At 34.8% G+C, this 16,514-nt stretch overlaps 2 protein-coding genes across 3 annotated transcripts; one reads left to right on the top strand and one right to left on the bottom strand.

Moving 5' to 3' along the window:
• Nucleotides 1–647: 647 nt before the first annotated feature.
• LOC138188385 (serine protease inhibitor dipetalogastin-like) lies at nt 648–7,475 on the bottom strand. Its single transcript, XM_069130104.1, has 8 exons — nt 7,451–7,475; nt 7,203–7,385; nt 5,906–6,049; nt 4,920–5,072; nt 4,637–4,810; nt 4,034–4,204; nt 3,263–3,424; nt 648–2,917 (listed from the first exon to the last, which is right to left on the bottom strand). The coding sequence occupies exons 1-8, from the start codon at nt 7,473–7,475 to the stop codon at nt 2,886–2,888; spliced, it is 1,044 nt and encodes a 347-aa protein (XP_068986205.1). The 3' UTR covers nt 648–2,885.
• Nucleotides 7,476–7,976: 501 nt separating this feature from the next.
• Nucleotides 7,977–13,619, top strand: beta'COP (coatomer subunit beta'). Of its 2 annotated transcripts, XM_069129783.1 has the most exons (9): nt 7,977–8,104; nt 8,191–8,351; nt 9,116–9,467; nt 9,543–10,481; nt 10,565–10,800; nt 10,876–11,214; nt 11,290–11,889; nt 11,996–12,283; nt 13,367–13,619. In XM_069129783.1, the coding sequence occupies exons 2-9, from the start codon at nt 8,349–8,351 to the stop codon at nt 13,403–13,405; spliced, it is 2,796 nt and encodes a 931-aa protein (XP_068985884.1). In that variant the 5' UTR covers nt 7,977–8,104; nt 8,191–8,348; the 3' UTR covers nt 13,406–13,619. The 2 variants fall into 2 exon arrangements, with proteins under 2 accessions (XP_068985884.1, XP_068985883.1); XM_069129782.1 differs by having other exon boundaries at nt 7,994–8,351.
• Nucleotides 13,620–16,514: the final 2,895 nt, after the last annotated feature.

Genomic DNA, 16,514 nt, shown 5'->3' with positions numbered 1-16,514 from the left:
ATATAATTTAATACATTATTGTATTACTATATATTAGCCACATATTTTTTAACACGTTATTATATTACTATATATAATTTATATTATCTATCTCCCTTATCCCTATATCAAATTATATAATTTGATACGTTATTGTATTAGTATATATTATCCATATATTCTTTAACACATTATTATATTACTATATATTATTTATATTATCTACCTCCATATCCATATGTAACTTGTTATTATTGTATTACTATGTATTATCCATATATTTTTGAGTACGTTATTGTATTACTATATATTATCCATATATTTTTTAATACGTTATTCTATTACCATATATTATCCATATATTTTTCATATGTTATTGTATTACTATATATAATTTATATTATCTATCTCCCTTATCCCTATATAATTTGATACCTTATTTTATTAGTATATATTATCCATATATTTTTTAGTACGTTATTGTATTACTATATATCATCCATATATTTTTTAACACATTATTATATTAGTATATATTATTTATATCATCTATCTCCCTTATTCCTATATAATTTCATACGTTATTGCATTACTTTATATTATCCATATATTTTTTAACACGTTATGGTATTGCCATATATTATCCATATATTTTTAACACATTATTGTATCATCATATATTATCCATATATTTTTAACACGTTATTGTATTGTCATATATTATTTATAAAAACATTTTTTCATTCATAAATACATTCTAGCGAAATACACATCGCGTATAAGAAATCTACTGAATCTTATGAACTTCGTGTGTGCAAAGCCAAGTACGACGAAGTTACAGGTACGTGCGGCTGTCAGAAAATATTATCAAACCAAATCAATTTCCGGGCTGTGAAGCCAAGGTTATATAAATAATACCAGTCACGCAAAAAATGCAGACAGGTCGAACGATGATTATACTTGCCATTGGACTGCGCAGTTTATGCATTAATGCGAATTTTGGAAATGCGAAAATCTACACACACAAACAATGCAAACATACGCACAATTCAAACACGATACAAATAATTATGAAAATAAATTGTTAAACAATCGTTACATTTACACGATACAATTATTATTAATTACGAATACGAATAATTTATGAAAATGTATATAATAGCGGTACAGTCTCTGTAATATAATTATTATTACACTACATATATAATATAATCGTTTCTATAGTATTTAACATTTAATAAGCAAGACAATTTCCTATCTATTTAATTTCTATTCGTTTAATTCTGTTAAACTATATTTAGAGAATTGTGGATTTGGATAAAAATTCGTGGCCGTGTTATCAGTTTGAAAGTAAAGGATTCAGAGATTGATAAAGTTTAATTGGAAAACGGGTCAAGAACAGATACACGAAATGACGACTTGCAGTGGCCTAGTAAAGCTCGATGATCACGCTAATTCTCTGGCATGTTAATTGATCTAGTTCGAATGTAGCAACGGGTTAACGTGTAACGTTTCGTTTGCAATTTCTTGTTCAATCGACTGCGAAATTTATCTCTTAACATTGTAACTATGGAATGGAATTCCAAGGATTCTTTGTACTTGATAGTTTAAACGTACAAACTTAACAGCCTTTTCATCGACATTTCTTCTTCCATGCAAGTTCTACAATTCTATAAAATTTAAAGAAATTATCTGCCAACTATGATACATGTTGATCCATCTCAGCAATATTTAAGGAAATTTAATAAAGAACACTGTTCAATTACTAGCAGAGTTGCACTGATTGTTTAATACGAATCGAAAGAGGACGCTATAAAATTCATAGAATATTGAAAAATGTTTAATATCAAAGATCGGCATTTTTTCATATCTTTCTAACGTCTTGGAAAAATGACGAATAAATTATCCTGCGATGATTACATATCTTTTGACGAACAAAGCTGTTTCTATTCATTTCAAAATATCTTAATAGATAAAGTGAAAAAATATTCCCATCCGAAGCTGGTTAAATGTTCTTCGCGAAAATGGGCCAAATTCCTAAATCAATTGTCAGTAACGTTCTTGCTTAATATTTTTGTCAGCTCTATATAGCGTATACATTATACAATATATGGTATAACGCCATATTACTTGTTATATGTATGTAATAAATAATAATAATATATATAATAAATAATAAAAGAAGCTGATATCTCGCCTTATAAGATCATAATTGTAGAGATTTTCTTGTAAATGGAAAACACGCTATATTTAATTCCACTTAAAATATAAATCACCGCACACGTGTAGTAAATAATCTTATAAATTTTATTCACAGGAAACATCAAGCGTATACGATGAATAATGAAACAACGAAGATTCAGCAGTATGGACACGTGTCAGTTAAACGAGGAGCCAGAAGATTACATCAAGAATCCTTCCAGCGGATGCCTCACGGACATCCACGGCGGCAAAAATGAAGTAAGACATGCGTTTAAGGCAGTTAAAACGTCCCGCTGTTCTGCGTAAAAGGCGAGTGAAAGAGAGATAAAAATGTGCACGCGAGCCGAATGACATCAGCCGTGAATAAAATATTAGGATACGATGGATGTGCTGCTTCGACAGCTATCTGCCTGCTCGTCGATAACTTTCGACAACGAATTCTCGAAGGAAATTCTGCCTGATCCATACAGCTGGCCATTTTGTCCCCGGAGGTACTATTATAGCGATATCTTCCGTTTCAATTCGTACCGGCGCTTTATACCAATTTATTTTCTGTACAGGTGACCGAGAAGATGAAGAGTATTGGATGGACGAGTACATGGGAGGAGGTTCCAGCTATTTTCTCGAGGAAGATCCACCAGAGGCGAGTGATTCATCCTCGATGACGCAAGATGAACGAAACGTGGATTAATCGCGTGAAAACGCTAGCAAGGTCCGTCGTAGACGAGCGTCAAATCTGCTGAAAAGAATATTTCGTATCGTAAATAATTACGAGGTTTCTTCGATGACCGATTTCACTTTAAAACGCAGAGCATTGAATATTCTGGTTTAACCCCTGAAAGCTATCATCAAAGAAAATCGTCTGCTTTTTCCCTTCGTTAAAAGAATCAATAAAATCGAGAAGATGTAAGTAATTAATTAGCGTTTTAGTATGATTGGATATTAGGCAAAGATTAGAAAAATTATTGCTCGTGATGGTCTCATTATTGGATGGTAATATTAGAAGAAAATTTATATGAAATTTCGCTCATGATAGCCTTTAGGGGTTGAAGTTTGTAAAGGCCAAGCAAAATTAGCTCACTTTTATCTGGAAACCTCAATTTCGCGCACCATAAAGCCTCTGGGCTCACGTACGACAAGTTATCGCTTCCACACACCGGAAATCGGAGACTTTCCTCGGGTATGGATCTGCAGGGGTTGTCGTCAGGCTCGACGCAGGCTCCAGAATGCTTCAGGGACAAATCTGCGAAAGAAAAATGAAGTAACAGTGCTTGTCTACTTGGAAATCTTTTGCGCGTATATCGTACGTGTTATGTAAAACGTTTTGAAAATTCATCGCTAGTGTAGTGAAACACGACTATCGTGATTACGCTGGTAAAGTTTAAAACAAACCTGACAATGTATCTATAGAAGCTACAAAATATTTGGTACAAGTATATATCTCGCAGAAGTGGCAAAAGTTTTAAACAATTAATCCTTCATTGTATCAAGTTATTTGAAAAGTTCATGGCGCTTTTATTAGAAATTTCTGTTAAATAATGAAACGTACGAACAAGCATGTACTACTTTTAATTAGATATGACAAAGCAGTGATTTTCAACCGGTGTGCCACAAAAAGTTCTAAAACAAGCAACACCTGATTTAGACAGGTGCAGTGACCTGTTTTCCTTTAGACTTTAGACTGTCAAATACAAACAACAGACGTCCGACTGTCAATACCTTGTCTTGAAGCGTGTTATGAGATGTAAAAGATTGAAAATCGCTGCCACAGACAATTAAGGAGAAACATTGAATATTTGATAATAGACTCAAGTAGTCTAGCTAAATAAGGTCTTCCTGAGACAGCACTGACATTTATTTTGATTGTTGTGGCATTGTAAGTGATGGATACTTTGGTAGGTAACGCCATCGTTTCCGCAAACCTCGTCCTTTGCACTGAAGGTCTTAGTAGAGGATTTGAGATGAGCACACGAGAACTGCGTGTTCTTCTCGCACTCGTTATCTGATACCAACGTCGTCAAATCTGAAAAACAAATTAGGAAAGGCCTGTGAAGTCTGAGATCATTTATCTTCGCAACTTTAATTTCACTTAACTTTACAAAAAGAGAATACACGCTATATGTAATATAGCGTGGATCTTTATGCTTTTCCTACGAGAAATTTAAGGATGTATAAAAATGAACAAAATGCATATAATACATATACGTTGAGTTAAGTAATAAGTTCATTCAAAATTGTTTGAAAAATATAAAGGTACCTGAAATGTACCTGAATCTTTTGATGAAAAGTATATGTTTGCAGAGAAATGACATAAATAAGTTACTCCTTAATTAGATAGAATACTTGATGTGCTCTTTTTAAAAAAACTAAACGAACTTATTACTCGATTTAATGGAAATATATACAATATAAGAATAAAGAATACTAGCCACGAAAACTTGGTAACACAACTTACCACGAGCTTTGTAACACAAAAACTTAAAAGGATTATGATAGGTAACGCCATCTGAAGCACACACTGGATTCCATTCGAACCTACTATTGGCAATGTCACAGATCTTTTCGACGCTGTCATACATATCATAAACCTCTCTAACCGTGCAACTACCGTTATGAAGAATCCTCAGATCTGAAACGATCAAGATCCTAGTAATATCGGATACAATGAAAGCTTCTTTATGAAATACGTAACATATGTAGTTGTTAGGTTTCGTATAATTATTTCTGTTCCTATTTACCAACGTTAATCTGTCGGAGACAGTTCACCTGAGCCGCGTTTCCATAGGTCAAACCATTATTCGCGCAGACACCGTTGGAACCGTACGATAAGGTCTTGTAGCTATAACAGCGATCCATAACTTTGCAAGGACCGCTTAAAACTACTGTTACATCTAAAATACATATATTACATTAATTTTAACGTTTTACTACTTCGAATCAGAGCTGAACGAAGCTGTTACAGTCTTAAAATAATTGGCACATTAATGAATTATGCAATTGAATGGATGTTTCGCTGAATTATATCTGAAGCAACTTTTCATTTTGCCGCATTTGAACTCGTTCCGTATTTTCCAAATTTAAATTCATCGACTGACTCAAACACTGACTAACTGTATATTGAATAGTTAAAGAAAATTTGATAAATTTGTCTCAGAATCCGCTATCGTTTATGCGTTCTTCCTGTAATAAATAAATTCGCGTTGACTTTTTTTGTCAGATTCATGTAAGAATATCAGAAAACTATTCTTTCATAATGACCAATAACGAGGTTTTATTAGATATTTTTATTATAAATCGTCTTAACATCGACAACAAACTAACGTTTTACAATTTCAGTTACACCGCAAACCTAGTTGAAACCTAACGAGAACAAGCTCAAGCTAAATTCTAATATTGCATTAGATCCACGGTGGACCTGGTCAACGAAACTCAGAGGGACAGTAGTCTCTGGAAACGTTGCTCATGTTCGCGGAATTCTACTAACTCGAAGATAAGGGATTTTTAGTTTGCATTGTTAGGAGAGTCGGCGACCAGACGACAAAATGTAACAATACCCACGGACATTAGCGGGTAACAACGAACCAGAGTTTGCAAGCTGGAATTCTGGTCTCGCGAACCTCTCTCAGTCCGACTGGTCAACTAAATTTCTCCAGCCAGCCAACTTTTGCTAACTTTAATCCGTATTAACGGCACGGTAAATATACTCAGAATTTGTCTTGCTTACTCTGCGAACGATTGTAATTAACGCATGAAAGTGATTCCAGGTTCGTGTACGTGTGCCCATCCGATCCACAGATCGGCCGATAAAACAGATTTATCTTGCAGTAATCATCCACCGGTAAACAATATCCAGAATGCATGGATATCACTGAAAAGGAATTTTCGTTCATTAAAGTACGAATGTATGAAGGTAAATATTATTCTTAACGTGAGTTATGAATCATTTTTATTAGTTCCATTAAATTTATTCTCAAATACCACATGATCCGAGGTATGTCCCTCGGTAATCAGCAGTTAAATTGAATCTTATAATTAGATTGCGGATTTTTACGCTTTTATGGGAAATTTAAAGATGCACAAATGTATATACAGTACTCGTTGCATACAAAAATATATAAAATATCCAAAGTGTAGTATCGAATATAGTATTCGGTAAGAAAAATCATTTCCTGTCTAAGACCCATTTTTTTATTATATTTACGAAAGTATGAATTTGTATAAATATCCGCATTCTACTTATGATTGTAATTTACGATCGAAGATCTCACAAGGAAATATGATAATTTTCTAACTCTTATGTCACTTGGTGATTGGCAAAAAGTATTTTAACATGAAATAATTCAAGAAAGAAATAATCTGGTAGATTTAAAGATATAAGTCTTTTGATAAATCCACAGAAACGAATAATATTAGCTTAGTTAGTATATGAACTTAATTTAATTAGTATTAATCCGTATAATAGAATCTATTATCAATATTTATATTATTAATTAGAATACTATTATAATACTATTTAAGAGAATGATATAAAACACATTGAATTTATAAAATACAGAAAATGTAACTTATGTATCATGTTCTCCAGATGTGGTCTTCAGTTCAAAGCAATAATCAAATACAATTTATTTATAAGTTCAAACTTTTATTCTTTATTGAAATATCTGAGAAGTGCGCTAAAAAATTAACATGTTCTTATATTACTATAGTTAAGGAATAATGTTGCCAGGACATATATACTGTATGTAGCACATACAGTATACGTCAAGAAAATTGCAAGAAAAAGAAGGCTAACGAAGTTTGAATAATTTCACCATGCAGCTAGGATATACGGTATTGTTCGTTGAATTAGGCGGCTTCCGGCCAAGTATAGTGAGAAACATGGTATTCCATAGAATTAAAAATTCATGTACGCCCCGCGTACGTGCTTCGTGAATGTTTAAGTATGCCGTGACCTAAACTCGCGTAATTGTACGAAGCATGGAAGCTTAGAATTGCAAAGAGGGAATTTCATTGTTACTCACCGTTCTGAAATGTCTGATAGTTAACGCAGTCCAGATATAAATCGTTGGCATAAGTAATGCCATCACTACCACAAACTGGACCATCATACAAATCTACGTTATTAAAAATTTCGCAATTTTGGTAAAAAATTCGCTTGTTCGCCAATATAAAAGTCCACCCTCTTCTACAGATCAGTGTGAAACCTGAAAACCGACATTACGTGAAATGTAATAAACTGTCAATAATGAGGTAAATATTCCTCTTTTACCGAAAAAGAATAAGAAGTACTTCATGATAGGTGTAGGTATAAGTACATACTTTAAAATTATTTTGTGAACCGTATTTTATACGAGATATAATCGCTATATCTTAAGGATGACGTATCAGAGTAGATTATTTTTCATTTCTTTCTATAAAGTTTTTTATTCAGCGCGTGCTTTTATTGTCAACATTTTCTCATTTAATCAGAATGGAATGCAACTGCAATTATCTTATCAACGTGGTTTGCATGCTTCGCTATGATGCGTTATTAATCGAGAAAACAATTTATGACAGCGTGGTTTTGATAGACGAAAAGATACATAAGAAACTATTACAATGTTTCCTTTTATGCATAGGTACATATTTATGAAATACATATTTAAAATTACAAGTTGTATAATAGATTCAAATAAACCGCCATTTAGTAGGTAATTACCATTCCTACTATATCGTTGAAAGATCTAATAGATTACCGACTGTACAATTTTCTTAATAAAAAATTATATGGTAAACGATTTCTGTTTTATCGACAGTTCAGTAACAGCACATCATGAAGATGTAAGTTAAGGGTTTGGCACATCGTATAATGTCTCACTAAACTCATAATCAAATATTCAAGTCTTTTGATAAACTTAACACGTGTGCAAAAGTTATCACGGAGGTTATTATAAGATTCGATAGTACAATTAATTTGAACAATCCATTTGACGCTAAATATATCTGATTAATTACTGCAACTGTGTGCAGGAACCTTTATATCAACGCCATTTTCAGGAGGTGTAGGTTGTGTGGTGGAGGAAAAGTTGGGCCACGTAGTTACTTCATGGGAGAAGATTTAAATTTCATATCTGCATTATTCGACTCGAATTTATTCAATACTGTAAATACAAGTTGTACAGTGCAAAATGGTACGTATTTTAAGAACGAAGATAACATAATTTAATTAATTTTTCATTCGCTCCTGTGTACATGTTTGCGCTTAACTATTGTGGCAGTGACGAACAATTGAATCATTATAACTATTTTCTCTAATAAATGATTATTATAAGATGCTTCCAATAAAGATACACTCGATTTAAATATGTTTAATGATAAATTGTCTTACTCTCTTTTTTCTCTATTTGCTTCTTTCATTTTTGACAGCTGGCCACCTGCGTGAACATTTATTATAAATAATAAAAAATCTACGTTAAGAAATAATATATATATTTGCTCTTAATGTGATATGTATGTTGTTTATGTAATACCTTTAATGTAAATGTCCTTATATCCTGTACAGGTTACATTCATATCATCAACATGAGTTTCATCGACTTTGTTTTCAAACTTTGTTAATTCAGAATTTTTCTATCCCAACTTTAATCAACAGCAGTACTAAGTAATAATAATATTAGCTATATGCATTTACAAATGTGTATGTTGGTTATTGTCATTATTAGTTATTGTCAATTAATCTTGCTATTGGTAAAAAATAGCATTGATGAATTGTAGTCAACAAAAGTAATATTAATAAAACCAATATTGGTGATATCAATGTAAATCACAAAATACACATTCCTAAAATTGCTCACTAATTGCTTTACCCAAGATTTTCTATTATCGTTTATTGCATTCATATGATATGATACATATTCCCTTTTAAATTATAAATATATACTTTATTTTCCCTTAGCCACTGAGGTTAGATATCAAGCGAAAACTGACCGCTCGGTCGGACAGAGTAAAGAGCGTGGACCTTCATCCTACAGAACCATGGATGCTCTGTTCCTTGTATCAGGGAAATGTTAATATTTGGAATCACGAAACTCAGACACTGGCTAAAACATTTGAAGTATGTGACTTACCAGTTCGTACAGCTAAATTTGTACCACGCAAGAATTGGGTTGTTACTGGTTCAGATGATATGCAAGTTAGAGTATTTAATTATAATACTTTAGAACGTGTGCATTCTTTCGAGGCACATAGTGACTATGTTAGATGTATTGCAGTACATCCAACACAACCATTTATATTAACAAGTAGTGGTATGTGTATTAACTTACTTATTAAATTTTAATGATAATTTTATTTCTGATTAATTCCCTTTTTCTTCTTGTTAGATGATATGCTAATCAAATTGTGGAATTGGGAAAAAGGTTGGATAGCACAACAGGTGTTTGAAGGACACACACACTATGTAATGCAAGTAGTATTCAATCCAAAAGATAATAATACATTTGCAAGTGCTTCATTAGACAGAACAGTGAAAGTATGGCAGCTTGGATCTTCCACAGCCAATTTCACACTAGATGGTCATGAGAAAGGTGTAAATTGTGTTGATTACTATCATGGTGGAGACAAACCATACTTAATATCAGGAGCAGACGATAACTATGTCAAAATTTGGGACTATCAAAATAAAACTTGTGTACAGACACTAGAAGGACACACACAGAATATTTGTGCTGTTTGTTTTCATCCAGAATTGCCCATCATTCTTACGGGTTCTGAAGATGGAACTGTTCGAATATGGCATGCTGGAACATACAGATTGGAATCTTCCCTTAATTATGGTTTTGAGAGAGTATGGGCAATCGCTTGTTTAAAGGGCTCAAACAATGTTGCAATTGGTTACGATGAGAGTAGTGTTATAGTAAAAGTTGGTAGAGAGGAGCCTGCAGTTTCAATGGATTCATTAGGTGGCAAGATCGTCTGGGCAAAACACAGTGAAATACAGCAAGTGAACTTGAAAGCTTTGGGAGAGGAAACACAAGATGGAGAGAGACTCCCACTGGCTGTCAAAGACATGGGTGCCTGTGAAATTTATCCACAAACTATCCAGCATAATCCGAATGGAAGATTCTTGGTAGTTTGTGGAGATGGAGAGTACATTATTTACACATCTATGGCATTAAGAAATAAAGCTTTTGGTCAAGCATCGGAATTCATCTGGGCAGCTGATTCAAGTCAGTATGCTGTCAGAGAAAGTAATACCACTGTAAAAGTCTTCAAGAACTTCAAAGAAAAGAAGAGCTTTAAGCCTGATTTTGGTGCTGATGGTAAATATAATAATTATTTTTTAAATTGCCGTATTTCATTTACTAATATAATTTTATTAATTTATTACATTTATATTATACAGGTATTTTTGGTGGATTTTTGTTGGGCGTTTCTTCTGGATCTGGTCTATCATTTTTCGACTGGGACACGCTTAAGTTAGTTCGTCGTATAGACATTCAACCTACACATGTCTATTGGGCCGAAAATGCCTCTCTGGTAGCATTAGCTACATCTGATCAATACTTTATTTTAAAATACCATGCTGATGCAGTTGCAAATGCTCCAGAAAATTCAGAAGACATTGAAGATGCTTTTGAGGTTTGTCATTTTACCTGCCATTAATACCTACAATGAAGAAAGTAATGTTGTAAAACCTTTTAATATCATTTATAGATGGTAGCAGAAATGAGTGAAACTGTGAAAACTGGTCTATGGGTCGGTGACTGCTTCATTTACACAAATAGCGTGAATCGGATAAACTATTTCGTCGGTGGAGAAGTTGTGACTGTGTCACACTTAGATAGACCAATGTATCTTCTTGGATATGTCCCGAGGGACAACAGATTGTATCTGTGCGACAAGGAACTGTCAGTTGTCTCGTATTCGTTATTATTATCTGTATTAGAATACCAGACTGCTGTTATGCGAAAAGATTTCGAGACAGCAGACAGAGTTCTTCCCACGGTTCCCAAGGAACATCGTACGCGAGTGGCTCATTTCTTGGAAAAACAAGTTCGTATTATTAAGACAATCTCTTGCTAATAAACACTCTGTTTATTTGAATAATTAACATTTAAAATACTGTAGGGTTTCAAAGAACAAGCATTGGCTGTGTCCACGGATCCAGAACACAGGTTTGAATTGGCTCTGGCATTGGGAGACCTCGTAACGGCGCACTCGCTTGCAAAGGAAGCGAATAGCCAGCAAAAATGGCGGCAATTGGCGTCTCTCGCCACTCAGAAAGGAAAATTGTGCTTAGCACAAGAATGTTTGCATCAGGCGCAAGATTTCGGTGGGCTCCTACTGCTTGCCACTAGTACAGGAAACGCGAATATGATTCAAAAACTAGGCTCGGAGGCTAATGATATGGGCAAGAATAATATTTCTTTCTTGTCATATTTTATCCTTGGAGACCTCGACAAGTGCCAGGAAATCCTTATAAAAACGGACAGAACTCCAGAGGCTGCGTTCTTTGCACGAACGTACGCTCCTAGTAAAGTTTCATCGATTGTAAAATTATGGAAGGAGAAACTCTCGTCTGTGAGCAAGAAAGCTGGACAGAGCTTGGCTGATCCTGAACAGTACGAAAACCTGTTCCCTGGATACAGAGAAGCGTTGAAGGTTGAACAGTTCCTTAGAGAGGAGAGTAAGAAGAAGGTTCCGGCATCTGCATTCCCGACTGTGAAAGTAAGAATGAGTTTACCTTCTTTTTAAAAATTCTGAATATTTCAGTAATTTGTGATATTGCAAAACATAGAATGAATTTTAATGCGATTTCATATGTCTATTATAGCCGAATGTCGAACGAAATCCATTCGAGGAGATGCTAGCGGCTGAGCAGGCGAATCGGTTCACCTACAAAGCGGCTACAAGTACAACCGACGAAGCAGAAGAATCAACCACCGAAATTATAATGAATAGGCTACAGGATCTCGATATTGGTAAGGTAATCCCATCGTCTACGGGAAATTCGAATTTTTCCGAGAAGATTATGAAGACCACCAGCAGCTCTAGACCATTAACCATGGACGAGGACGATCTGGATCTCGATCTTGAAATCGATGATACTATAGATACTACTGTAAGTCCATTGTGTTACTACCAATATGTGTTTCTTCTATTAGTTTTTCTTTTTTCATGCAACATTTTTTACCTTGTGCATGCTGTCCGTATATAAGTGCTTCTACATACACAAAGTAAGTGTACGCGCATAAAAGTACATTTACTTCTTTATTTATTTTATACAGACTTAATTATGTTGTGAAATAGAGTTATTTTAATTGGGATATCAAAATCATGAGGGGCCCTGGTAGGGGTGAATCGAGGTCAAACGGAAGAATAACATGGGTGGGGAACAAAAGAGGGTAACTAGACGATGCTTTAATACCCTTAAATACAGACGCGTAATTCTAGAAGGGTATTACATTACTAAAACAGTCTGAAACCAAGCGTGGTACGCACACGCGCATCTAGAACGAGTGTATGCGTGGCAATATATCGATCTTGACCGATGTATGTGAACACGTTCCACCTATCAAGCAGAACGAACACCGCGTTAAATAAAGCAAAGAAAGGCGAAACACACACGCGGAAATAAAAGAAAGAAAGAAACCGTAGGCAGGTAACGCGAAAGTGGAGAATTTCGAGCCTTTTGTTTTAAGATAAAAATCGATAGCAGTATTTTCAGTCATATTTTCTTTCCTCGTCTAATTTCTTTCTAAACACCGATTATTAGGATTCTTGAGTCATCAACGAGTGAAGAGGGAACTACGAAGCCATAAAGTTTGTTGACTTTGCGCCAGTCACGGTTCATTCTCTTTACAGCCTTATTGCCATAACATTCGTGTACAGAATCCCTCTTTGTGTACCCTTTCCCTCGTTTATATTGTTTTATCACGCTTTCTTTATTTATACAGCAAATATTTCTCTCGCTCAATTATCATATTTTCATATTATACAATATTTATTAAACTATCTATTAATCTAATAAAGATTAAATTTTTTAAGAGGAGTAAAGAAAATACAAAGTTTCTGAAATAGTAGATTTTCTTATACATTGAAGCTTTTTTAAATTTCTTTTTTTTCTTTTTTTTACTATCCAAACATTCTGTGAATAAAAGTAGATGATAAATGGTAATACTGAAAAATATATTTTCTGTTTCAGGGTGTGAATCTCGACGACGACCTTCTCGAGGAAGACTAGCCCGTCGATTGGAATACCTTTCTCCTGTTAATCATTCCTTGCGAGCCGACCAGAATTGTTTAGAGAAAATCAAGTATTAAAGAGAGAAGAAACCATCGAAGAATGTTTTTGTGCGCGAGTGTTTCTATCATGCACAATATTCAGCATGTGCACACAGACTTTATCCATGTACTGAGAATTATATATATTGTAATATAACAAAACATTCACATAAGTTTCCATCTATTTCTTTCCACAGCCATTGTTGCACTCTCCCAAGAGGTACCATTTTTATCGATGCTTAGGAACTTAGGAAATATACAAATACATGTTGTTCATATAACAGAGTAATTCAATAAAATGTAATCTTTATTTCATTTTGCAGATAGGCATCCTTAAGTCTCCTTAGCATCGTGAAGAGTAAAAGACTACAACGAAAGCATTTCTAATCCTGAAAACTAACATACGATAAATTTTCAATTTATTTGCAGTGCAAGTAACATCCCAATGAGAGAATAATGACCTGTCAATCTCCGTATCTCCTTTCAATGACGTCACCATCATCCATAACTTTTTCCATGCTGAGCAAGCTCTCCACTAAAGGATCCTAAAAATAATCCAAACACTTTATAAGCGAGGAACACGTTAACTCTCTTTGAAACTCGAATAGTCGTCGATTTTCATGCACGCGTACGTGTCGTCAGCCACTGTAGAAAGAGAAAGAGATACATTTTGCGTGACTGGTACGTGCCCCGACGTTCTCCAGCACAACGTGTGCTCGAAGAAGGCCCAAACTATCGTATTCCATCTCTACTTTCATTGTATGGCGCTTGAACCTTACTCATTTATTTGCAAAATTGTTTGCAGATCCTAAAGAAGATATAAAAGAGAAGAGAAGTAGACGGAACAGCAAAGTCTATGCAGTGTTTAAGATTTGAAAGAGTTGTTAAAATGAAGTTGAAGCAATCTTGAAAACGGAAGTAGGTCGAAGGAGATTAAAAGATTGGAACTACTGTAACCTCTTTTCATTAGAAAGTTTATATTTATCTGCGTGTCTTGTTGCATTTTTGTTATTTTTATAGTCGAAAGTAGATTGAGGAACCGCGTGTCTGGATAACAAGAGATGGCCACGAGGACGGATTAATCGCGTGTAAATTTACGCGACACCCGGGGAACCCGGTACAACAAGCTGAAAAACGATGCAGTAGTAGGTGGAGACAGAGAAAGACGAGGGAACGGGGCGGGAAGGTAGCCGCGCGCGTCGTCTCGAAAATAGAAACGGCTTCGTTGACACTCTGCTACAAATTGTCCGCGTCGTTATGCTCTTTGTAAGAGCCAGGCGCTCCTTCCTCCCTGGATGCTCGCCGCTGGAATATTTTGCGATTTTTGCGTTCCGACCTCTACCCTTTGACTAATCGGTCATTGGATATTAGAAACGTGTATAGATAACTTCTTTGAAAAAATACATAGGTCCACAGATTAACACCGCAACTATTATTATTATTGCAATATATTTTCATAGGAAATTAGGGTAGATTAAGGAGTTGTTAATTGGAAGTTAACTTTTGTGTTAAATAAGATCAACGATAATGTAAAGATAATTATATGTGAAGACCACACGAGAAACGTATGATAAGTCCGTTATTGTTCATTTTCTGATTATGTCATTTGGCGGTGAAGAAGTATTTTAACGTGAAATAGTTGAAAAAGGAGAATAATGTGGTAGATTCGAAAATATGTCTTTTGGAAATACATTAATAATACATAAATCCACAATATATCAGTTTAGGATTTTTTATATTATCTTAACTTGATTATTATTAGTCTGCATAACTGATAAATGTAAAATTAGTTCACAACATATTGAATTTTAAAATTGCCCTTCTATAAAAATCCGAAAACGTGACTTATCATGTTTTTCACCTGTAGCCTTCATATTTATTTGTTTTAAGTTGCAAATAATATCAGTTGGACTAGGCCAAGTGGTCGGGTATCTAGAATATAATTAACTGATTTTAGGTGACGCCTCGAGGAGTAAATGGACCGCGTAACTCCGGCCCTCTTCTCCAACCAGTGTCGCTGAGAATTTATTGCCGTCCGTTCCGCGCGAGGATTACCAGAACTCGGTCGAACGATATCTGACACACTCTCCCTCGTTTCGTCCAGTTAAATCCACTCTAACGACCGCGTAAACGAGCCGGGTAATTCTTAAGGCGGAGCCAAATATAGATGGGTAAAAATCATTCCAATAAAATTCGACGTTCTCCTTCTTTGCCTATTCCGTCATAGAATAAAGGCTTGAACTTGAAAGAAGAAAGAGGGTGCGATCAAAATCCAATGTCTTCCAGGATTCCTGCTCATTCTCCTTCCCATAGAAATATAAATTCCTGATTCTGGTGAGTTAATCAATTAAAAACGAATTTGAAATTAAATAGATCAATCAGTATATATGTATTCATCCACTGACTTCCTGTTCCTCTAGTGTTCCATTATTCCTGATCTCAATCAACATTGTAATTCGGGTGAGTTAATAAATTAAAAAATTAAATAAATTAATTCATCTGTTAACTTGCTGTTCCTCCAATGTTTTATTGTTCTTGGATTCAAACAACATCATGTCTACTATTTATATTTGGGAGATTACATTTATTATTACTATAAAACGATGAAACTAATAATGATGTGCTAGTCAATGACACGCAGGATCGAACAATTTAGCTGGCAGCAAGAGGCGACAAGCGTTCCCTTCGTCGCACGTGCGTGGAAGAGGCCGTGAAGCTGCTAATAGTCGCCTAAATGGTCGACACGCTTGCTCTGGCTGTCGCTATATGTCACCTCCGCCCTCTATTTACACGCCACGGACGATGCACGTGCGTGTGAATCTCGACGCGACGGAAACGAAGGAATTCCCGGCTGTCTTCGGCTGCCTACCGTGTTACCTCCCATTCGAACGCCTTAAAAAATGCAACCGGATGAACTTTCCACATAAAATTTAATCCACTCGGCTTTAACTAATTTCCTAAGCTAGTCTAAGCCGTGACTAATAATCATTCCATTGCACACCGAATCTATAACTTTTTTTGATAACATATGATATCTTTTGATGAGTAGAATTAAAAAATTAAGGCAC

This window comes from Bombus flavifrons, chromosome 16 (assembly GCF_040668555.2).
Source record: "Bombus flavifrons isolate JBK064 chromosome 16, iyBomFlav1_principal, whole genome shotgun sequence".
Taxonomy (NCBI): Eukaryota; Metazoa; Arthropoda; class Insecta; order Hymenoptera; family Apidae; genus Bombus; species Bombus flavifrons.
This window is presented reverse-complemented; position numbering and strand designations above follow the sequence as displayed.

Excerpts from the sequence above, each read along its gene's own strand:
- LOC138188385 (XM_069130104.1), bottom strand. The coding sequence starts at position 7,475 with ATGAAGTACTTCTTATTCTTTTTCG. Across the intron at positions 4,811-4,919 it reads TCTCCGACAGATTAACGTTG|ATCTGAGGATTCTTCATAAC; the intron begins GTAAATAGGAAC and ends TGATCGTTTCAG. Across the intron at positions 4,205-4,636 it reads TTTGTGTTACAAAGCTCGTG|ATTTGACGACGTTGGTATCA; the intron begins GTAAGTTGTGTT and ends TTTGTTTTTCAG.
- beta'COP (XM_069129783.1), top strand. Across the intron at positions 10,482-10,564 it reads GCCTGATTTTGGTGCTGATG|GTATTTTTGGTGGATTTTTG; the intron begins GTAAATATAATA and ends TATATTATACAG. Across the intron at positions 12,284-13,366 it reads ATGATACTATAGATACTACT|GGTGTGAATCTCGACGACGA; the intron begins GTAAGTCCATTG and ends TTTCTGTTTCAG.